This window comes from Mixophyes fleayi, chromosome 6 (assembly GCF_038048845.1).
Source record: "Mixophyes fleayi isolate aMixFle1 chromosome 6, aMixFle1.hap1, whole genome shotgun sequence".
In the NCBI taxonomy this organism is placed as follows: domain Eukaryota; kingdom Metazoa; phylum Chordata; class Amphibia; order Anura; family Limnodynastidae; genus Mixophyes; species Mixophyes fleayi.
Window position 1 is genome coordinate 210256087 of NC_134407.1, and position 25296 is coordinate 210281382.

Sequence of the window (25296 nt, forward strand, 5' to 3'; positions counted from 1 at the left end):
ATATATATACATATTAATACTTAGCCTTCCTAGACTAGTAAAAATCTGCAGCAGGAGAGGTCAGCATTGAAGCAGGAGCTGGGGAGTATATTGTGTACTTTTCCCGGGGGAACTTGGTAATAGCCAAAAGATGACCACCATCGCTCCGAATCGCAGCACTCTATCCCCGAAGGTAGCGCCGATCATCAGGTACCACAAAGTTTGACCAGGGCTAATGAAGCCACCTGTCACACTTTCCATATACACGCTCTCTTACACTGCTGCCTTTCTTCCTTCTGCCTTTTTTTTTTTCCCCCCCACAGTGTGCCAATTCTAATCACACACTAAGCAGGCTGTGATATATTCTATCTTAAAACTAGAAAAAAATATATGAATTCTTAAAAAGGACAAGACGAGGATAGGGAACTGTGTGGATAAAGGGAAGTGTGTTCTCTTTTTCCTTCATTCTCGGTGGCGACCAGTACCCCCCCCCCCCCTCCCCTCCTTCCCCCCCACATTATATTGTTATAAAATGTTATAGTGTCTTGTGTATTCTGGATAACAATTGTATATTTGCCGGTCTGTTTATTGACATCCTCTGGCTGTCTTGGATATTTGCTACTCAAATATTTTCAGCTTCATTGACAGATACCCATGATATGTACTGTTCTCTGTTTTTGTTTCTATTCCTGCAAATGTATTATTTGTTGATTCTTATCTGTACATGATTGCTATTTCTCAAAATAAATAGTTAAAAAAAAATAAAAAATATATGAAAAGGTAACAACCTTACTAATCTACACCAGCAGTTAAGAAATAAACCCAACTCCTTGGGCACTTAATCTACACTGAGGAGCTACAGGGGGGTTGCAGAGAGGGGTCTGTCAGCAGGTCACAAGTAACAAGTTAAGTGCCAACTCCCTCACTCCCCAACTACAACCCATTGGTAGCAGTGTCCCCCAGAATGATGAAAGAGAAAATAATTTTAAATACTTGCATATATAGCAGAGCATAGTAAGGGAATGTGGAAAAGTGAGTGACTTATCACTTGTATTTAGCATAAAATCTTTCACTGCTCGTGGCTCGAGTTGTCTGTTTTTGTGTATGTTGTTTGCTATACTGATGCCTGTATTATCTGAATTACACTGTGAGCACCTTATTGATGATGTCACAGTAGATTTTTACTCAATTCCATCTACCTGATAATCTTGTGGGATATTGTGATCCTCCTGTGCACCATCCTGTGTATAAAGAGGACTGGGACATTTCTCTGGTGTATATCTCTTACTGGATCCATCTGTAGGAAACATACACAGTCACTGAATACACAGTTTATATAGGATTTATCAAAGGATGTGTCTAGTTAGGTCTCTTACCCAGCGATGTAAAGGGACAGTGACTCTTCATCATGACATCCTTGTACAAATCCTTGTGTCCTTGTAAATACTCCCACTCCTCCATGGAGAAATAGACAGTGACATCCTGACACCTTATAGGAACCTGACACACACAATGATACAGTCATCACCCAGACACATCCCCTGGTGTTACTGTATAATGTCCCATTCCCAGCAGTCACCTCTCCAGTCAGCAGCTGAATGATCTTGTTGGTGAGTTCTAGAATCCTCTGTTCATTGTTTCTCTCATGTATCAGTGAGTGAGGTGGAGGCACCGTGATGGGCCTGTGGGTCCTGCTCCATCCTCCTGACACACGGGGCCAACTGTTGGGTGTCACATGCTTACCGAACCTCTTCACAGATACATAATCCTAAATAATGAGACAGAATATAAGACATACCATACATTGCCACGCCTCACTACGCCATAACAGTCTCCAGGTCCGACTTATTGTGAATGAGATACCAGAGATGTCACTGTAACACTCCCAGAATCGCTCACCTCTCCAGTCAGCAGGTAGAGGATTTCCAGGGTGATATTTAATATCTTCTGAGTCATCTGACTCCTGTCTTTGTCCATCCTGAAGACTTTGAGAATCTACTTCAAAAGAGAAAAAAAACACCTTAAATTCTGGATCCAGATAGTACTTTGTTTGGGGGACAAGTTAAATTAGGTAAAAAAAACATGTACACAAACCATACAGATGATTAGTCAGTTGTGTCCCACAGAAGGTGAATGATATTTCTGCGTCGGGAAGAATGGATCATTAGTTAGTGACAGGATCGTTTTTTTCAACTTTTTCTCCCTCTTAAAATATTTCTTGGTTTCGCCTCATTTATTGCTTAAATTAATCATGAAAGCGAGGGGCTGTAGTAATAATGACATATTCATTTTATTAAGAAATAACATGGAGTCCGTCATTGATTTTGTGTCTCTTTATGAACAGATAATACGTTTGTGATGTTTCTTCACATTATTTACTTATCTTTTATGACCATGTTTTTCCTAAAACTAGTGAAGTGGACTATGTCCTGCAAGCTCAGCTCTTTAAGCAATTTCAGGCTAAAGCTACAGTGTTTTCAGTCAATCACACAATAAACGAGCGTTCCGCCAGATATCACTAGTGTGTACGCTGTAACGATGAACAATCATCTTCCCAAAGCACATTGTATCATTTAATTTTCATTTTATTTTTAAACTGAAACTAAAAATGTTGTTCAACGATGGAACAATGTCATTCCAATTCTGCAGTGTATGCACTCAGGACCGGCAGTGTCCATAGATCTCTATGGAGTGGGCAGAGTCATTATCTTTTCAGCCGATGGTTGTAACAGATGAAGAGAACAGATCTGAAGGTAAATCGTGTAAAATGTGTTTAGTGTGTACACAGGAATAGGCACATTGATCAAATTATTTTTGTTTCTTTTAAATCATTGGTAAAATCGTTAAGGAAATCGCATCAGGAGAAATTTTCTGTACTTTGTACCCCAAGACAGACAATGGTTATTTACCAACTCAAGGTAATGTTGATTTTAGAACAGAAAAAGATTTTTAAGTATACTTTGTAATGTTTGTTTATAAGCAATATATAAATGTAATTGCCTAAACTGGGTACACACTATATGTTTTTCAACCAATTATCGTGCCAATCGCACGATAAACTACTGTTCGGTCAGATATTGCATTAGGCTGGGTACACACTACAAAAAACTTTCAACCAAAAGTTTCAATCAGTCTGTCGATGCATGTGTACACGCTATACACAATTCACCTTTAGATCTGAGCTCTTTCACTGGTTCAAGAGCAGTGTATAGTCGGCCATTCCTGTCACACTGATTAACACACAAAATAAACTTTGACTTTCCACAATGTCAATATAAATTTCGTTAGCTTCTGCGACTCTGAAACGGAATATCCAGTCTCAGAATGAATGGACGAATTATTCCACCTACATCGCTCTCTACATTTAACAACGCAGACACAGTGACAGGTTCCACTGGGCACACAGTCGTGAGTGCATACACATTGCAGGATCGTAATGCGGTTGGAACGTTTATCGGGTGTTTGGCCCGATATTTGGCTGAAAAACCTGTGGTGTGTACCAAGCCTTAGTATATAACTAAGTGATGTTAACAGTGATGGATCTCTCCATCACTGTTGACAACTCCACCATCTCCTCCGTTCCCCAACTCCGCTGCCTGTGCGTCACCCTCGACTCCTCCCTCTCTTTTGCCCCCCACATTCAATCCCTTGCCCAATCCTGTCACTTCCAACTTCGTAATATCGCCCGCATCCGACCCTTCTTTTCTCATGAAGCAACCAAAACCATTGTCCACGCGATTATCATCTCCCGGCTGGACTACTGCAACCTTCTCCTCACCGGCCTCCCCTGCTCCCGCCTCGCCCCCCTTCGTTCTATACTTAATGCAGCTGCAAGGCTCATCTTCCTTTCTCGCCGCTCCTCTTCTGCCTCACCTCTCTGGCTTGCCCTTCACTGGCTCCCCTTCCCCTACCGTATCCTTTTCAAACTTCTTACCCTCACTTACAAGTCTCTGTCCCACTCTACTGCCCCCTATATCTCCAACCTTCTCTCCATCCACACTCCCGCCCGGTCCCTGCGTTCGGCCAATGGCCGTCGCCTCTCGTCCACTCTGATCACCTCATCCCACTCCAGAATTCAAGACTTCTCCCGAGCTGCCCCCTCTGCATTGGAATGACCTCCCACGCTCCATCCGTTTGTCCCCTAACTTGTGCTCCTTCAAACGGGCACTCAAAACTCATCTCTTTCTTAAAGTCTACCAGCTTTCCATCTAACCATCTCTCCATGCTCGATCTCATCTCCTGGCTCCTCCTCTGAAGAGAGGAGTGCTTGCTCCCCTCCTCTGACTCCCTTTGTGCCGGCCGTGTTTCCTCTCCCTTTAGGATGTAAGCTCTTATGAGCAGGGCCCTTCTCCCTCCTGTCTCTCTACCTTCTCTTCTGCTCCAACTCCATTATATTTGCTTTGCCTGGAGCCTCTGAAGTCTTGGTATTACTCGTTTATTGTTCTGTACTGTTATTCCCTGTACTGTCTATTGTTTGTACTGTGTTCGGCGCTGCGGAAACCTTGTGGCGCCTTATAAATAAATAATAATAATATATACACTCCCTGCATCGATTGAAACGTGTATACACTCACGACTAGCAGTGTCCATAGATCTCTATGGAGTGTGCAGAGTCCCGATCCTTTCAGCAGATGGTTATGACAGATGAAGAGCACAGATCTTAAGGTAAATTGTGTAGGTGTGTACCCGTAAATCTGTATGCTCATCACGACTTTCAGTCGTTGTTAAAATCATTACAGAAATCGCATCTGCAGTAATATTATGTAATGTGTACCCAGCTTTAGTTTGCAAACTTAGCTGTTTTACTTAGAGTAATATGGTAATTACCTGCACATACTGCATCAGTATTCAGTTTAATGTAAGGAAAAGGATTATTAAAAGGATGGCATAGTTCAGACCTCGCTGGAGTTAGGAAGGCTGTGCCAGATCTCCTCCAACAAAAACAAGGAGACAATTTGATATCATGGTTGTTACATATCTGGGATTTAGGAGGTGATAGAGTTGTTTTGTCAGTACAAGAAGTAATTGGTTTATAAAATATTACCACAGATCCTATGGTATGTTTACACTTGACAATAATGAAGTATAAGGAGGAAGATAAGATCTGTCCGAGAAGAGGGTTGAATGAAGTATAAGGAGCAAGAGAAGATTTGTCAGAGAAGAGGGTTGAATGAAGTATCAGGAGGAAGAGAAGACCTGTCAGAGAAGAGGGTTGAATGAAGTATAAGGAGCAAGAGGAGATTTGTCAGAGAAGAGGGTTGAATGAAGTATCAGGAGGAAGAGAAGACCTGTCAGAGAAGAGGGTTGAATGAAGTATAAGGAGGAAGAGGAGATTTGTCAGAGAAGAGGGTTGAATGAAGTATCAGGAGGAAGAGAAGACCTGTCAGAGAAGAGGGTTGAATGAAGTATAAGGAGCAAGAGCAGATTTGTCAGAGAAGAGGGTTGAATGAAGTATCAGGAGGAAGAGGAGATTTGTCAGAGAAGAGGGTTGAATGAAGTATCAGGAGGAAGAGGAGATTTGTCAGAGAAGAGGGTTGAATAAAGTATAAGGAGGAAGAGAAGACCTGTCAGAGAAGAGGGTTGAATGAAGTATAAGGAGGAAGAGAAGACCTGTCAGAGAAGAGGGTTGAATGAAGTATAAGGAGGAAGAGAAGACCTGTCTGAGAAGAGGGTTGAATGAAGTATAAGGAGGAAGAGAAGACCTGTCAGAGAAGAGGGTTGAATGAGGTATAAGGAGGAAGAGAAGATCTGTCAGAGAAGAGGGTTGAATGAAGTATAAGGAGGAAGAGAAGATCTGTCAGAGAAGAGGGTTGAATGAAGTATAAGGAGGAAAAGAAGATCTGTCAGAGAAAATGGTGCAATGAAGTAAAAGGAGGAAGAGAAGAGCTGCCAAGGATAAGGAGAGAATTAAGTAAAAGGATAAGAGCTGTCATGGTAGAGGGTGGAATGGGACAGTTGAAATAAAAGGAAAATTGGGAAAAAGTGGTTAATAGTAACTGAAAAATTAACTTGTGTTTTGGGTTTTTATAGATCAATTCAACAACAATATTTTTACAAAGGAATACCAACTTTCTTGGGAGGAGAAATTATTACTATTAATTTTATCTCTATGGACAACTGTGCTGTACCACTTGTTCTGTAGGATGGGGAAATTGTCAGTATCCGCACGGATTCTGTGTTTGGACAATTGAACTGTAATACTTCTCTTGCTCTATATGAAATTTTTAGTAAGTTCCTGCGGGTTTTTGGATATCCATGGTTACTGAATGTTTTAAGTTTCGGTTTTATTGTATGTAATCCGGTTTAGCAGCAGTCCAGATTTGGTTAACCTTAAACCAGGTAGAAGTGAAATGTGCCCATACTCTGTAGAATAGCGTTGCTGTAGACCAGGCATATTTGTAAATCACTTCCACTGTGTACCCCAGCAACTAATCAGAGTGCCCTACATAAATACTATTTTTTTTACCCTTAAGAATGTAATTGTACTTTCTTAAAAAAAAAATTATAGTCACTCTTTATTCTCTTCAGAGTGAAAATTGTCCTACTTTTCATGTGGTGATTCAATCGTAAGAAATATTTGTAAAATCAACGCAACGTTTATTCTATGAAATGTATTTATTACAAAATTAAACCACATCCACTTCTTTACTGATTAGCATAAGCGGTGTCAGAAGTGAATGGTACAAAAAGGCAAAAATAGATCTGGGTTCAAACTTTTAACACTTAATTAAATATACTATAATTATGTTTTAGCTATTTTCCATAAAGACTAGCCTAAGTGTAATATATATATATATTTATATTAGATGAGATTATACATAACTCATCCACCCACAGAACATTCTCCCAAAATGCTCATGGATCATCCAAATGCTTCTTGGCAAAAAAGTATTTATGCTTTTCTTGTCTACTCTACCATGAAGCCCATTTTTGCCCAGTCTCTCTTGTATTGTGGATGCATGAACACTGACCTTAGCTGATGGGAGAGAAGACTGCAGATCTTTAGATGTTTTTTTAGGATCCTTAGAAACTTCTTGGGTGATTTTATGCGGAGCTGTTGGAGGGATTTTGGCCGGTCGCCCACTCCTAGGAAGATTCATTACCGTTCCAACCGTTCTCCATTTGGAGATTATGGCTCTCACTGTGGTTCGGTGGAGTCCCAAAGTCTTAGAAATTACTTTGTAACCCCTTCCAGACTGGTAGATATCAATAACTTTTTTTCTGATCTCTTCAGGAATATCCTTTGATCGTGGCATAATGTGCTGGTTGAATCTTTGAGCCAGCAAGTTGACTCTGCTGGTAAGGGTCAAAATAAGTGATGTTTATATTGAGCAAGTCTGGATGTAAACAAGCCGGGCTGTGTTCAGTTGACTAGTTATCTATTTTATTGGATTGATTTAAAGATGAACAATTACCTTTTCACAGTTGGCGTTGAATAACTTTCCTAATGAAATGAAAAAAAAAAAAAAATGTTATTTATTCAAGAAGGATCTCTCAGAATGCTAATACTAGAATTTGTCTAAAGACCTGAAAACATTCCATGTTACATATATGCAATAATAGAATAAATCAGGAAAGGGGCCATTACTTTTCCACACCACTGTATTTTTTTAATTCTTCATGCAATATATATCGCTAGATGTGCATTTATTGTATGTGTGCCCAATAACTTGCTAGATCTAGAGAGTAATGTATGTAGCTTGACAGACATACAGGTGCTTATCATATAAAATGTGTGCAATAGTCTGGAAAGTGGATTTAGTGTAATTAGTGTGTTTATCCACATGAGCCCCCTCTGTATGGTCTCCCAGCAATGTATCTACTACTCCTTCCCTCTACCTCTCCTAGCACTGTCTTCACTACTCCTTCCTCCCAGTGGCAGTAACAATATAAACAGACAACACACTGATGTCACATACCTCTATTATGAGGCCAAATACAGAACAAATTATGACGTCACTGCCGGGATCCGGAAGGGAGCAGAGGTTCATGGGTAATTCGTGTCGCCCTCTGCTGGAAATATAGTAAGGGATATTTCATACAGTTCGTGGTCCGCGGTTGTGTATACGCGCAGTCATATCCATTAATGCTCCTTAGACTGTAGACAGTCACATGTCGTGTATCATGTGACCTATCCGTGGCGTCTCGGCGGCCATGATTAGTACTGGAAAAATGTCAATTTATAAGTAGGATGAGCCCTGGTCATGTGATGGAAATGTAGAGCTTAGAGTTTTACAGTACAGGCACAGCTGTAATATACCTCTCTGCCAATTGTACCAGAGTCTATGTGCTCCACTCTCATAGAAGTAGAAATAATTAAGGGGCAATTAAGTACTGAGGGGATCTTGGAGAGCCCCTCCCACATAATTAGCTGGCAAGCACAATGATAATTGCCAATTGTAATGACCACTCATGTTTGTAGGCTCCAAGAGGTCTCCACAAAAGTAATTCCTTTTATTTCCAACATACTGTATGTCTACTGCCTTCTGAATACAAGCAAATGCCAATCCAGGGATGTTTGAGTGTTTCTCGGCTGTATAACAGTTCTATCAGAAGGTTCAACAGATAGGACCTGATTCAGAGTGAGACGTACGCCCGTTCGCATAGCGTATCTGCATATTTTTTGCACTGCGCACGCTCAAGGAACTGAACATACGCAACTGCCGCTATATAGACAGCCAACTTTTTGCCACTTACGACTCCTTATGCCTAAAGCGGGACGATCTGTCCTAATATAGGCAGTGTACATTAAGGGAATGTTCAGGCATTTGCGCACGGATTTAGGCTGGGACAGTCACAGATACAACTGAAAAAGCAGTGTTATTTGCGGTTGTTCAGAGGCAGGTGTAAAATGGCAGAATGATGAAGGTGATTTAGAATCTAAATCAGATTGTTCACCTGTAAGTGTCAGGTTATCAGTTATGAGCTCATCAGCTGGAGAGAATTAAATACACTGCATGGTTTGAGTGTACAATAAACTCTGCTTTATTAGTTGCAAGTCCCTATCTCATACTTGCCAACTCTCCCGGAATGTCCGGGAGACTCCCGCATTTTGTGAGAGTCTCCCGGACTCCCGGGCGAGTGTGGCAATCTCCCGAATTCTGCCCACTTCACTAGGAAGTGCCCCACTTCCTAGTGAAGTGGGCAGAATTAGATCCCAAACGCCGCGATTCCCGGTGAATCGCGGCGTTTGGCCCCGCCCCCGCTGTCAAATGACGCAATTTGCGTCATGACGTCACAGGGGGCGGGGCCGAAATGACGCGATTTCGGCCACCCCGCCCCTTCACGCCCCCCTCCACTGGCTGGCTCCCGGAAGGGAGCTGAAGAAAGTAGGTAAGTATGCCCTATCTACATAGCAAAAATCACGTATTGCAGAAAACTACGTCAATTAAAGGTTTTAACCACTCATGTTCCCTTCACACCGATGTTAGTATATTCTTTCATTATCAAAAGAAAACTCCCCAGGAGGGGGGGGGGTGGCTTATCTCCTGTCTGGTATGTCCAAGGTTATAAGCATAGCCTTGCAAATAATGAATTACTCCTACAAAACAGGTGCTTCCAATTTATATTTAAGCTATAACAGAACAAAATGGCTATAAGGCAACAAGATGGCGTCAGCTTAGCAAAATCACATTTCTCAGTGACAAACACTCAAACCAGCGAACTCCTTATAATTAGAGTTTTGCAAATGATTCACAGAAGCTTATTGAGACTTTTGTAATCGCTCTGCCATTGATTAGGATTTGCAGTGCAGGGAGTAGCAAAGATAAAAAAATATATATATATATATATTATTTTTCATTGTGCACGTAGGGTAAGTCGTTCCTGCTGTGCCAGCTAGGTTATTCAAGCTTAAATGAGGATTCAAAGCAATTGCATTCGTCACATGTAAAATAAAACGTTTTCGCAAGTTGGACATGTCCGAGAGGTGTTTCTGTTTCCAAGCGGACGTATCTGCTGCTAATTCAGACCTGGACACATGTTCAACTCAATACAGCATACATACACATGGAATTGGGTGCAACTTTTTCAATTGCGTTCCATTCTGACCCATAATGTCCAAACAGATCTATTTATGCTCATAGCATGCAATCAGTGGATATAATGAATTGTTTTAAAGTTGTGCTCGTCTCAAATGCTCATTAGAACACAGTAATCAAAAAAATCAAAACAGCAAAGATCGTTAAAAAAACTGGCTTCTGCAATGTAAAAATGTCAAAGTAATATTCTTGTATAGATAACAATACAAATGGTAAACTTACATCTTGTTATAAGGATATGATCTGATTTAAACAATATATAAATTATAAAAACTAAACATCAAATATATATATTTTTGCTGTATCATGTACACTACATAATTAAGTTTTGCTTTAACTGTATGCTAATTTAAAATGAAAGTCTACATCTCTCATGCAGCAGTACTTTAGCATATTAATTTGAGGTGGGCACTGCATTACATATCATCATGTTTGTTATAAGGTAATGTTAACTTCTTCATGCTTGATCCAGTGTTTAAGCCCTTTATATTCACAGTGCACTAACTTGTGCATGATATTCACACTCTAAACAAACCTTATGATTGGTGGGTCTGTGGACATAAGATCAGCAGTGCTGCGTTCCCCGGTGGTCCCTGCAGGTCTGGGCCCTCCCCTGCTTATTTTCTAGTATGCTAATACTCTGCAGATCATTTTTATTGTACTAGTGAAACATTCCATAAGTTTGGAGCTGTGGGGCCTAAGCAGACTTTCACCACCTGTCAACATGAAGGGATTTGAATCTACAAGAAAAAGATTTTCTAAATGATTCTATACAAAACAAAATAAAGAGGTTAAAGGAAGGGGACACAAAATGTATTTTTTGCACCTTTTATCCATTTCCCTATTTCTACTTAGACTGACGTCTCATTCCTTCATTCATGCTCCGACAGTGTTCCCGGCCTTGCCACCACTTTTAACACTGTAAGGGCTGCCAGCGGCCAATCACACGGCTCCCTTGCATGAAGGGTGGGACAGGAGGAAAACCGCTTGACAAACATAAGTCACTTATTACCGGAAGTATTTTTTTGCTTTGTTCCGAAGTCAAGGATTTGGAAACCTCTAGAAATCCTGCTTACGGCCAAGTTGGCTGTAGCAGTGTGACCCCTACACATTTCACCACCAGCTGCTTTTGAGTGTTCACCTATACTGTGCAAGTTTTTGCTAACAATAGGGGAAATCTGTGCTATATATATACATGACAATGGTTGGCAATGGGGGATCTCTATGCAATATCGGTTGAGGCATCACTATGTAATGTAGCTGGCATTTGTGGTAATGTTACCTCTGTGAAATAATATGGCTGACAATGTGATGTGCCTTCTGCAAACTTTTAAATAGAGGATGAATCCTGACATTGTTAGCCTACATATATAGCTATATTCCAAGCCTATGTATACAGAAATGTTTTTATCCTTGGGATATACCTATATGCCTGGTCTAGAAATATGAGGAATGATCCTCTAATTAATGGGAGTTAAAACTTGTTGGCTATGATGAAAATGAACTTTACTGTATAGAAAATTGCAGACATTTGTTGTAAAAGGACAATGGCCATCAGATGATTCTACCTAGTACACTGAAGGAACTTTAGTATACAGGTCACCAGATGGTGGGGGCTAAGCATGGATTTACCCAGTATCCACAGAGGATTGTATTACATTCTACTGTTCTGATGGCACAATGTTGTATTCAATTGTAATAGCAATCTGCCATTACTTTTATTGGGTGTGTAAAACCACGCCCACTGCCAGAAAGCCACACCCATTAATGCAACACGTGACAGGCCTGTCATTATTTTCAACATCACACCCACTGAGCCCTTAATCCGGCAGTAACCGACACCAATTCCATAATGAGCCATTTCCTTCCATCATTTAAACTATTTGTGGAAATGTTGATTGAGGTGCATGGTCCATCTAGTAGGCATTTTATTCCTGGAGGCACTAATGGAGAAGAACGAAGTGTATGGCTATTGGCACCATGAACATCTGGGCAAAGAAAACTAATTGCCAAATTATATTTATTTATTGTATTTCCAGCCAATTTAAAAAAAAGTATTTCACATGTAAATGTGGTTTTATTTCAAACATGTTTTTAGTAAAATTATGTCAGTACAATAATCCGGTAGGAAATACATGAAAAATTATACAAACTCTCATACCGTCAATCATACAAATTTGATAGTCATTAAATAAGACAAAACAAAGGACTACAACAATAGCACACCTGGGGGTAAATGTATCAAGCTGAGAGTTTTCCGGCGGGTTTGACAAACCAATCAGATTCTAGTTATCATTTATTTAGTACGTTCTACAAAACGACAGCTAGAGTCTGATTGGTTGCTATAGGCAACATCTCCACTTTTTAAACCCACTGGAAAACTCTCAGCTTGATACATTTACCCCAAGGTGTCAGTTCACCCCACTATATCAGGAAAGAAGTGGGAAGAGAGAGCAAGATAGTGACAGTGTTGGAGGTTGAGAAATAGAGAGCTAAGAATTATTTAACCAATACCTCTTCTCCCTGCCCTCATTTCCCCGAATGTGCAGGAAACTGTTTTTTCACATTTTGCTGTAAAACTCCCCACCCCCCTCTTGAGAGAGGGGGCACAGTGTTTCTACCCTCTTGACTGACCATGGATTTACCTGGTATTGATTCACTTCTGTTTGTAGACCACACCTGCCTACATATTGCCCTGACCTTGGAAAATTTTTCATATTGCTAATTTTCCCCCTGCATTCACCTTAACTAGTTTGGAGCTGTTTTTCTATCTAATCTTTTAATACTTTACAAGCCAGTTTCTCTCAAAGGTCACAAACTGGGAGCTCTAGCTTTCTTGGATAAACCTCCAGCAAATACCAGATGCCACATTGACTCAACGTCCTTGAAGGGTCTCTCATCACCGATGGGTGAGTGGATTCATATATATTCTATTAAGGTTCTTTTAAGGTACATGACATAATTGATGTTTAACCAATTCTGATTTGTGTGCATAACCATTCCCACACTCAGAACATTGAAATGGCTTTTTTTTGTGAGCTCTCTGATGTACAACAAGATTTGACTTATGTGCAAAACATTTCCCACATTCAGAACATGGAAATGGCTTTTCACCTCTGTGCCCTCTCTGATGTACAACAAGATTTGTTCTATGTGTAAAAGATTTTCCACAGTCAAAACATAGAAAAGCCTTTTCAGAGTGAATTTTCTGGTGTTCAACAAGGTATGATTTCTGTGTAAAACATTTGCCACATTCGGAACATGTAAATGGCTTTTCGCCTGTGTGAATTTTCTGATGACTAACAAGATGTAACTTTTGTGTAAAACATCGCCCACACTCAGTACATGAAAATGGCTTCTCAGCCGTGTGAATTCTCTGGTGTTTAACAAGAACTGATCTGTGCGTAAATCGTTTTCCACATTCAGTACATAGATGATGCTTTTCACCGGAGTGAGTTTTCTGATGTTCAACGAGATGTGTATTCTGTTTAAAACATTTCCCACATTCAGAACAAAGAAATGGCTTCTCACCAGTGTGAATTCTTTGATGCCTATTAAACTGTGACTTGTGTGTAAAACATTTCCCACAATGTGAGCATGAAAATGGCTTTTCACCAGTGTGAATTCTTTGATGTTCAATAAGACTTGCTTTCTGTGTAAAACATTTCCCACAATCAGAACATGAAAATGGTTTCTCACCTGTGTGAATTCTTTGATGCTGAACAAGATTTCCTTTTTGAGTAAAGCATTTTCCACAGTCAGAACACATATGAATTTTTGCTTTCTGTGTAACACATTTCTGATATTCAGAACGAACAAATCTTTCATCCGCTCTATGAACAGTATTATGTGTAACAATATCTGAGTTTTCAGGAAAATTTCCTCCAGCTTTAGAAGGATCAGATGATTTATCTGCACTGCATAGTACTGGAGGCATCTTTGGTAAAATTATTTTTTTTTCTCCAAGATCCTGTGTGATGTCGTCCATTTCCAGTTTCACAATCTGGAGATCAAATGGGATAGCATTCCTGCTGCAGTGTTCAGCTGTTGGAAATGAAATAAATGTGTGCAACTCATGAAGGTGCATATTGCAATGGTCAAATATTTCCATGCTACAACCAATATGCACGTTTTGAACACTTTATCTTACCCTTACCTTATAAGATCTTGAATGTCACAAAACATTTATATATGGGATAATACACTCCCTAGTGTAAATTAAAATGGTATTAGAAGAGTTCTGTGACCATATTAAGGCACTTGAAACAACCTTAATTATTTCTGAAATAGTTGTTTAATGTGATTTTATTTTTTCATATCACCACTGTCACGATCTGCCTGCAGATTGCTGCTTTATATTGGCAGCTCCTGCCTCCAGGACTATTAGACTTTATTTGTGTTTCTTTTTATGTGTTGCAGCAGTACCTCTATTCACCAGAGGTGCTGCTATTGTGCCTGCTTCTAGTCCCTTAGGAGTTAACCCTGCTGCACTAATTATCCCTGGCACCTGGGTGTTCCCTATGTATACCTGTCTCTCCCAGCAGTCATTGCTGGTTATTGATGTTACACTCTGTGGTCACATCCAGTTATTCTCTGTTGTTACTGCCTTCTGCTGTGCTCCTGGATTTATGCTGCTTGGGATCTCTACATGCATTCTGCTTACCTGTATCATCTGTGAACCTGGTATTTACCTCTGCATTTCCCTGCACTTGCTGCCTGGAATCTTTCCATACCTCCTGTTTACCTACAACTGCTGTATACCTGGTAATTACTGCAAAGCTCATTATTACATCTTCTGTCCATACTCTTCTGCAAATAAACATTGAATGTTTTTCACATTATTTGTGGCTCCTTAGCTGTATTCCTGCATTGATTCGTGACAACCACAATCTGCAAACACAAATTGTTTTGCATTGCCAAAATTGACAAGTGCTTGCCACTCATGAGACTTCCTGAAATTAAGAAGTTAAATGAGGATGCATCTACTCTACTTTCCTTTGCTTCATTATCACTGGCAGTGCTTAGTTTCTTAAACAATGTGTAAGAAAATTGTATAGGGAAATGTAGTTCGATAAGGTTGTATAAAATGTAACAGTACAATTAGCTGTCTCTATCATTAACGGGGATTTATATTCATGTGCTTGTGGTCTCATAATCCCCCTTTTTTTTTTAACATATATAGTAACCAAGGCATTGTTGTAAAGTGATTGCCCAGAGGATATTGTAACAATAGATAAAAGGAGATCAGCAGATTATTATATCCTTGGATAAACTTGGTATAGGAAATAAATATATTTTGATTGCAGTATCTTGTTTTTATGTTACATGATGTAGAAGAAAGTAGAAGTACCAAGGACAGACAAAGGGATGACTGGGGATCCTGTGATCACCACATGTCCCAAATCAGCCCTAAAATTTACTATAAAAAGTTGGATGAAATTTGTTGAGGTGGAGTCAGAGATGAAACTCCCAGAAACAGAAGGTGATCAGGCCTTGCAGGACTATATCCATGATCGGTAATTACACTACATGGCCAAAGTATGTGGACGTCCCTTCTAATTAGTGTGTTTGGCCATTTCAGCCACACCCGTTGCTAACAGGTGCATAAAATCAAGCAGCCATGCAACCTCCATAGTCAAAAATTAGCAGTAAAAGAGGAGCTCAGTGACTTCCAACGTGGCTCTGACATAGGATGCCACCTTTGAAACAAGTCAAATTTCTGCAATGCTACAGTTCTCCAGGTTAAATGTAAACGCGGTTATTGTGAAGTGGAAACATCTGGGAGCAACAACAACTCAGCCACAAAGTAATAGGCCACACAAGCTCACAGAACGGGACCTCCGAGTGAAGCCCACAGCATGTAAAATGTATCTGGCCTAATCACTACCGAGTTCCAAACTGCCTCTGGGGGGAAATGGAGGAGGTGACATACAAGCCTCAGATCACCGTGTGCAATGCCAAACGTCGACTGGAGTGATGGAGAGCACACCGCTACTGGACTCTGGAGCAGTGGAAACACATTCTCTGTAGTGACGAATGACCCTTCACCACCTGGCAGATGAATCAATGTTCGGCAGATACAAGTAGAACACTACCTACGGGAATGCATGCTGACACCTATAAAGTTTGGTGGAGGAGAAATAATGGGTTTTCGGCTGTTTTTCATGGTTTTGGGTCCCTTAGTTCCAGTGAAGGGAAACCTTAATATTATAGCCGGCAATGAAATTCTAGAGAATTGTGTGCTTCCAACATTGCAGCAATAGTTTGGGGAAGGCCCTTTCCTGTTGCAGCATGACCATGCTCCAGTGCACAAAGTGAAAGCCATAAAATAATTGGTTTCCCTGGTTTGGAAGAACCTGACTGGCCTGCACAGAGCCCTGACCTTAACCCCATTGAACACCTTTGGGAACAATTGGATGCTGCTTGCTAGCCAGGCCTTATCGATAGACATCAGAACCCGACCTCACTAATGCTTTAGTGGCTGAATGGATGTAAATCCCCACAGCCATGTTCCAAAATCTAGTGAAAAACCTTTCCAGAAGAATGGAGGTTGTTATTGCAGTAAATAGGGGACCAGTTCCACAATAAAGCCTTTGGTTTTGGAAATAAGATGTTTAACCTGCACATATGGATGTGATGTTCGGGTGTCCACATACTTTGTCCTTGTCATGTATATTAAGGGTTCATCTTAATTTCAAAATGCTATGATATTGTTTAGATCAGGCCTCATGTATGATAGGTATATTAAAGTACTTTTATTTTGATTAGGTACATTTCTGTGAATTGTTAGTTCATGCGTCTACTGTGTCCTATAGGAATTCTGTTTTGTGGTTATTTCTTTTGATTGTTTGATTCCCTTGTGGATGCATTAGTTCATTGTTCTCTTTTTGTATCGGTGTGTTGTTGATTGTAACGGTGTTTGGATAATACATTTGTTTATACAGTCGTTTGAGTGTCCTATGCTCACCTATACTGGAACTCGGAGGTGGAAAGTTCTTGTTGAGCATTTCTTACACAACAAAGTTTGTGTTTATATAGTAATTTCTACAAATATACTTAGAGATGTGGGATTGTCTGAGGTCATTTGACAGATTTTGCCCATGCCAGATTTAGGTGTATCGTTTGTTTAGACATTTTCATGTCCTCTGACCTCCTTTGGGCATGTGACAAAAGTAAAGGTTCACCCTGATTATCATTCTGAAGAGGACTGTTACATTACTACTGTCTAACCATGCTCATCCTAAAACCGCTGCGAATAGTCACTAGCTCTCAATTGTAATTTCAGAGTTGTTTTCACCAGGTAGGAGCGGACACGTTGTCCACAGATACAACTAAATAAAGACAACTATGTGTCATGATTTGATTAGGTGGTTGATAGCGATTCCCAAATTTATCATCTGAACTGCCAACATGGGCTAACGCAGGGTTTCCCAAACCCAGTCATCAGGGCTCCCCAACAGTGCAGGTTTTCTGGATCACATGTGACATAATTAGGACCACCTGTGGATCTGTTACAATGTGTCAGTCAGTAATGAATACACCTGTGCTCCAGCAAGGAGATATGGAAAACCTGCACTGTTGGGGAGCCCTGAGGATTGGGTTTGGGAAACCCTGGGCTAACCAGTCCTTCATGTCATGCGTTTGACTCCTATCTAGAAAACTAATGCTTTGGACATGTTTTGGGTGGTTACTTTTCTTTAGAGCAAGTCGTCATTTTCTATAAAATAATAAAGAGCTAATACGATGGTATGGCTTCAATTAGCAGGGGTGCACAGACTGACTACTAATAGTGACAAGTGCAGGAAAAAATGATTGGTTTTTTTTGCTCCACCAATCAGTGTGTTGTGAAAAAATACACTAGTTGAGAAGAATCAATGTATCGGTATTTATAAATTATGAAAGGTAAAGGCACTGATTACATGTAGAAGAAAAATATTTAGCAATCAATGTATTATAAACACACATTAGTGGAGATGCCAATAGGTTGGGTATTTATACTTAAATAGCAAATTGTAGTAAACGACTATAAAGGTAATTGCAAGTACAAAAATACTTTTTCTTCATTGGTTTGTAAAGACAGAGCAGGGTGTAGAAGGAGAGATATGCACATAGTTTCTGTATTTATAGATCATTGCTCACCTGTGCTGATATCTGTAGGGATTTCCTCCTCCTTACACTGCAGACCACCTGTTAGACATGTATCTTCTCCACTCAGATCTTCAACTTTAATTTGAATCAGATTTTCACCCTAAAAAGAACAGAAACATCAAAATAACAAATAAATAAACTAATGATTTAATACATGCATCTGTTTCACAATGCACCCCAGCAAAAGAGCGATTATCGGGGTAAGTCAATATCAGACTCCTAGGAGGGAATTCAATTCCCCCCGAAGTACCGCCGCGCTAAAACTATTACCATTATTACGGTAGTTTTAAACCCGGCTTTCTGATCGCAGCTCAGGGAGCTGAAAGCAAAAAGCCGGCATTAGAACTACCGTAATAATGGTAATTACGCGCACTATTACCGTAATAATGCGCAATTGAATATCCCCCTAGGGCCAGGTTATTAAGCAAAGCATAAAAAAGGAGTACATTTGCACAGTAGCAAAACCAAGTTGCATTGCAGGGGAGGTAGATTTAAAATGTAGGGGTAGAAGTATTTATGCGCTACATGAAAAAGCCGCCAGTATTTTCCTTATGTGCAAAATATTAAACTAATTTGCACCCTTGCATCGTAACATGGTTTGTCCAGGAGCAAACTTACTCCTTTTTTTTTTTTTTTGCTTTGCTCTCCTTAATGACTGAGGCCCCTAGTGTGTAACAAATGAGCTGTTCTTCACATGTGATTACAAAGCTGGGGTGTGCGTGAACTGTGCGATTTCAACAGAAGGAGGGGGCACTCTCAGTCTTTTCAGTATTCCATGAATTTCCTAAAAAGGTCAGGTCGGAGTGGTCTTTGTTATGCTTCAGGTGAAGATGGTTTGAATCACTATGCATGGTAACCCTCCTTATTATATATTCTTATTTACAATTTTCTTCTGAAAAAACTTGTGAGGGGTATTGCTGGCAGTATATGACTCCCTCTATGTTACAAGCTCATTTTATAATTTAGTTTTATTAGATTTTTCTTTTTCAAATAAATCTGTGGCTTTTATACATACAAGAATATTTTTACTACACATTCCATATCTATTCATAATCCCTTCATTTTATAGGTTCCTTTTGTTAATTTATTGCCTTTTTTTGAGTGGTGTTTATATTTGATGTTACAGGGCAATCCTTTGTGTAGCTCACTAATATACTAACACTGTTTAAATGACTTACCTGCCTAGGTGTGGACCTTCTTTTAACTAGCAGTAATAAGGGGGCATGGGGCCGTCAACTAGAAGCCTTAATGTGAAGGTCTTGTGCTATGGCACACTCCTGGGGATATATTTACTATACTGCGGGTTTGAAAAAGTGGAGATGTTGCCTACAGCAACCAATCAGATTCTGTCATTTTGTAGAATGTACTAAATAAATGATAACTAGAATCTGTTGCTATAGGCAACATCTCCACTTTTTAAAACCTGTAGTTTAGTAAATATACCCCCTGGACTCTTTCAGCTTGTGAATGCATGGCAAGACAGAACACGTCATGAAATTAACGCTATTCCCTAGGCAACCTTTTCACTAACATTGTGTTACATATCGTCCTGTCCGTGTGGATGTACAGCAAACTCATCAGACTCCTCCTTAAGCACTTGTGCACTGCTTTATTCAATTTTTATTTAAGCCCATGACTGGGCACATGCCAGCAACATCCACATTTCCTTGGGTGAATTAGTGCTGAAGCCATCTGTGTTTGTCACTTGTAGATTCATTAGTTCTTTGCAATAAGAATCTGATTCGGACTACGTAATTGGTACTGAAGCCGATTTCCCTATTGACTATGCAGGTGTTCCAGTTGTCCTAACCTTGACCTGTCTGCATAGTTTATGGGCCTGTGCCACCTGCCTAGAGGCACTGCCACTTCCTAGCTAATTCTATACATCTGCACTGTCAGCTGATGCTTACTGGGGACAGCTTGGGGGCTGAGACCCATGGGTACCATGCTGTAAACCAAAACTCCCTTGCAGGGACCCCTGCTGGCTATCAGCGATGTCTTCTCTTTTGCTTTATTACTAGAATACCCAAGATTCACTTCTTTGGGAGTAAAGGCAGTCTTCCCTCAACAAAAGAAACACTCCATCCATCCATGTGATTTAAAGAAAAAAAAACAAAAAAACCCACACACATGCACACACTTTCACCTGCTGAATTTTTTTTCTCTACAGAGACTGTAAGAACTTTCAGTACCTTCAATACACACAGATTCCAGCCCCTCCCCTTTTCCAATACTTCAATTTACCTTCTACTTACAGTCCATGTTCGGAATTCCTTAAAAGTACACTAGTAAAAGCACCTATGGGAAACACTTTTAACTCTGATGACCCTAAAGTGCGTTAATTTAGTGCAGGACTACTTTCCAGCTTGACTAAATTGCATCTTTAGCCTTTCAATGGTATCAGTGGTATCTAGATATTTTTTCAAAGATATCTTGCCTGCTGCCCTTCAAATCTGGCTCTGTTTAAAATCCGTCAGGATGCGATGCTCCTCTCGGCGGAATTCACCTTGCGTCAGGGTGCGGTGCTCCTCTTGGCGGCATTCACCTCGCGTCAGGGTGCGGTGCTCCTCTCGGCGGCATTCACCTCGAGTCAGGATGCGGTGCTCCTCTCGGCGGCATTCACCTCGCGTCAGGATGCGGTACTCCTCTAGGCGGCATTCACCTCGCGTCAGGGTGCGGTGCTCCTCTCGGCGGCATTCACCTCGCGTCAGGGTGCGGTGCTCCTCTCGGCGGCATTCACCTCGCATCAGGGTGCGGCGCTCCTCTCGGCGGCATTCACCTCGCGTCAGGGTGCGGCGCTCCTCTCGGCGGCATTCACCTCGCGTCAGGGTGCGGTGCTCCTCTCGGCGGCATTCCCCTCGCGCCAGGATGCGGTGCTCCTCTCGGCGACATTCACCTCGCGTCAGGGTGCGGTGCTCCTCTCTGCGGCATTCCCCTCGCGCCAGGATGCGGTGCTTCTCTCGGCGGCATTCACCTCGCGTCAGGGTGCGGTGCTCCTCTCGGCGGCATTCACCTCTCGTCAGGATGCAGTGCTCCTCTCGGCAACATTCACCTCACGTCAGGGTGCGGTGCTCCTCTCGGCGGCATTCACCTCTCGTCAGGGTGCGGTGCTCCTCTCGGCGGCATTCACCTCGCGTCAGGGTGCGGTGCTCCTCTCGGCAGCATTCACCTCGCGTCAGGGTGCGGTGCTCCTCTCGGCAGCATTCACCTCGCGTCAGGGTGCGGTGCTCCTCTCGGCGGCATTCACCTCGCGTCAGGGTGCGGTGCTCCTCTCGGCGGCATTCACCTCGCGTCAGGGTGCGGTGCTCCTCTCGGCGGCATTCACCTTGCATCAGGGTGCGGTGCTCCTCTCGGCGGCATTCACCTCGCGTCAGGGTGCGGTGCTCCTCTCTGCGGCATTCCCCTCGCGTCAGGGTGCGGTGCTCCTCTCGGCGGCATTCACCTCTCGTCAGGGTGCGGTGCTCCTCTCGGCGGCATTCACCTCTCGTCAGGGTGCGGTGCTCCTCTCGGCGGCATTCACCTCGCGTCAGGGTGCGGTGCTCCTCTCGGCGGCATTCACCTCGCGTCAGGGTGCGGTGCTCCTCTCGGCGGCATTCACCTCGCGTCAGGGTGCGGTGCTCCTCTCGGCGGCATTCACCTCTCGTCAGGGTGCGGTGCTCCTCTCGGCGGCATTCACCTCTCGTCAGGGTGCGGTGCTCCTCTCGGCGGCATTCACCTCGCGTCAGGGTGCGGTGCTCCTCTCGGCGGCATTCACCTCGCGTCAGGGTGTGGTGCTCCTCTCGGCGGCATTCACCTCTCGTCAGGGTGCGGTGCTCCTCTCGGCGGCATTCACCTCTCGTCAGGGTGCGGTGCTCCTCTCGGCGGCATTCACCTCGCGTCAGGGTGCGGTGCTACTCTCGGTGGCATTCACCTCTCGTCAGGGTGCGGTGCTACTCTCTGCGGCATTTACCTTGGTGTGCATTCATGTCAGGACTTAACGCATCTTCAACTCTTATTCTCACTGCCAGATCATCATGTTCGGCCTTTCTGGAGAGAGGTTCCTCTTGGTTCTACTGTGGTCCTGCGCCTAGTTTGTCTGTACACTTATGCACGATTCTCTGGTCTAGTTCCTGGCTTCTCGTCTGGCCTGCATATTGCATTATTGGACTTCCTTGTGACTTTCCCAAGCTGTAATATTCTTTTTGCATCATGTTCTAATTTGTACTAACTTGCTCTCTGACTGTATTTCCTGTTGTACCTGAAACGCTTGATAATCACATTGGTGTCAGGTCCTTACACTGCGGCTATTGTGACAGTTTCACAGAAACACAACTTCCTATGGTGAGATCATCAATGCAATCAAAGAGATAAAAGAAATAGATGCAAAAAAGAAGGTATTTAAAACTATAAATCTAAAACCTTCATTTGTGAGGTGCAAAGACTGAAACAAGAGTTGCAAATGTCAATCAGATTGCCTACAGTAAAAAATGAGAAGCAAGTTGCTAAGGAAACCAACACTGATCCCCCAAAAATGGTTTAAAAATAATGAACATGAGGGGCAATGAGAAGGCCAATTTAATATAACCAGGCTGGTATATTTGTTAATAATGTTATCGGCATCATAACAATTGTCAAGCTGTGGCTGACAGAAGTCTCTGTCCCCAATTGGGCAATATCAAGGTGAGTGAAGTACCTGGACCAGATGGCGTACATCAACGTGTCCTCAGAGACCTTGGCTCAGTTATTGTCAAACCATTATTTCTAATGTTTAGACCCTTTACAAACTTTTATTGTGCCAATGGGTTGGTGAAAAGCAAATTTGGTGCCTATATTCTAAAAGGGATTGAGGTCCCCGCCTGGTATCCATAAACCAGTAAGTTTAACATCTATATTTGGAAAGCTATACGAGGAGGTGTTAAAGGTGCTATATGATCTAGAAAGTAATATCAACTACAGCCAGCATAGCATTTCTGAAAGAGCACCCATGGCAAACAAATCTATATAAGAAGATATTAGACATCATCCTGGGACAGAGCTATCCCCTACCCGCGGGTATTGTGACATTACATAAGGCAATGAAGTATGCTGATGCAGAGACCTATTAGATTGTCAGTATGGGATTTATCCTGTCTTAATTGGACTGTACTTTATATGGAAGTTTTGCCTACCTCTGGGTAAACTAGGGCTTTTAAAGATGAAAGGCTGACCTTGATGGACATATACATTTTTTAACTTAAACATCTATGTAACTATGTCACCTGTTAGTCAGCTTCTACATAGTGTGGTTAGTCTGGAGCTATGCCCTATCCGTGTAGATATCTCACAGCAGAGCTCAAACTACCTGGGTGTCCATCATACTCCATGGGGTATATTTACTAAACTGCAGGTTTGAAAAAGTGGAGATGTTGCCTATAGCAGCCAATCAGATTCTAGGGCCTGATTCATTAAGGATCTTAACTTAAGAAACTTCTTATTTCAGTCTCCTGGACAAAACCATGTTACAAATGCAAGGGGTGCAAATTAGTATTCTGTTTTGCACATAAGTTAAATACTGACTGTTTTTTCATGTAGCGCACCAATACTTGATAGCTTATTTGTACACTGAAATTTAAAGTTGATATTTGTGTGCTACATGAAAAAACAGTCAGTATTTAACTTATGTGCAAAACAGAATACTAATTTGCACCCCTTGCATTGTAACATGGTTTTGTCCAGGAGACTTAAATAAGAAGTTTCTTAAGTTAAGATCCTTAATGAATCAGGCCCCTAGTTATCATTTATTTAGTACATTCTACAAAATGACAGCTGGAATCTGATTGGTTGCTATAGACCACATCTCCACTTTTTCAAACCCGCAGCTTGATAAATTTACCCCCATGTCTTGGCTTAGCCAATATAAACCACTAGAGCCAAAGTAGGTCCATGTCTGCCAAATCTCTCACACTCCAGCGGTGCCAGTAGAGGGAGCTTTGCAGTTTTACTAGTTGGGATGGAGAAAATATTTAGTATGGAGACATAGGGCTAGATTTACTAAGCTGCGGTTTTGAAAAAGTGGAGATGTTGCCTATAGCAACCAATCAGATTCTAGCTTTCATTTATTTAGTACCTTCTACAAAATGACAGCTAAAATCTGGTTGCTATAGGCAACATCCCCACTTTTTCAAACCCGCAGCTTAGTAAATCTAGCCCATAGTGTACATAAACAGGAAGTATAGTTTACTGCAACATGTACATTTTTATTTGGTATTAATACCCACAATTCCACCTACCTGATAATCCTGTGGAATATTTTTATCATGCACTGTACACTCCTGAGAATAAAGAGGACTAGGACATCTCTCTGGTGTATTTCTGTTGCTGGATCCATCTGTAGGAAACACACAGTGACTGAATACATTGATTCTACAGGATGTATTAGATTACTTTTTAATCTAGCTGGTCCTTTAAAACACCTAAGTCATGCTATATCGGACTTATTGTGCTTCTGTTATGATATGTGATTGTTCTTGCCTGACCATACAAAATAAAGAATTATAAAACATATTAGTCTTTTTAAACCAATTAGAGTCCTCCTACCCTGTAACAAGGGGCTGGTGATTCTCCATTGTGACATCCTTGTAGAGTTTCTTGTGTCCTTCTTGTGTCCTTCTAAGTACTCCTGTTCCTACATGAAATAAGAGACAACAAGGCTAATTTCTGAATTGCAAAAGTCATATTCTGCGCAATTAAAAACTGGAATTAATGAAGAGGGTGGTCCTAAAGTGTTAGAAGGGTGAACTCGACCAGGCACATTAACTCACAGATTTTGTAGGGGGCAGCTCCAAGGACTGGATAGTTTGCATCCACCTTGAAAAGTGTCTGGTGGACAAGTAGACGCATTTGCACAAATTAATAAATAGCGTCGGTCTACCTGACACAATGATATAGTCATCGTCATCCCAAATGTATCTATCTGCCCCTAACCTCTCCCCTTCCTTCATGCCTCCTGCTTTTTTTTTAGCCATCTCATTTTCGATGTCCCTTTCTGAAACTCAATATATCTAACACTGAAATCAGTCTTCCCCACCACCAGGGCTCCCTCACCTCTTCCCTCTCTCTTTCCGCTGACACTACCCAGGGCCGGTGCTAGGGTCCATGGCGCCCTAGGCAT

General features: G+C 41.6%; 2 protein-coding genes across 2 annotated transcripts in view; one reads left to right on the forward strand and one right to left on the reverse strand.

Annotated features, from left to right (window-relative positions):
• The window catches only part of LOC142095442 (uncharacterized), a 39268-nt gene that overhangs the window by 7225 nt on the left and 6747 nt on the right, over positions 1 to 25296 (reverse strand). The window contains exons 4-10 of the mRNA XM_075178388.1: positions 24723 to 24810; positions 24416 to 24513; positions 18159 to 18267; positions 12973 to 14063; positions 1879 to 1974; positions 1356 to 1434; positions 1179 to 1276 (exon numbers count right to left, since the gene is read on the reverse strand). Of these exons, the coding sequence (XP_075034489.1) occupies positions 1179 to 1276; positions 1356 to 1434; positions 1879 to 1974; positions 12973 to 14063; positions 18159 to 18267; positions 24416 to 24513; positions 24723 to 24810 (1659 nt within the window). The remainder of the gene's footprint in view (positions 1 to 1178; positions 1277 to 1355; positions 1435 to 1878; positions 1975 to 12972; positions 14064 to 18158; positions 18268 to 24415; positions 24514 to 24722; positions 24811 to 25296) is intronic.
• Positions 11009 to 25296, forward strand: part of LOC142159987 (histone H2A type 1-like) — a 154255-nt gene continuing 139967 nt past the window's right edge. Inside the window, exon 1 of the mRNA XM_075214902.1 lies at positions 11009 to 11019. The gene's annotated coding sequence lies outside the window, so the exon portion shown is untranslated. The remainder of the gene's footprint in view (positions 11020 to 25296) is intronic.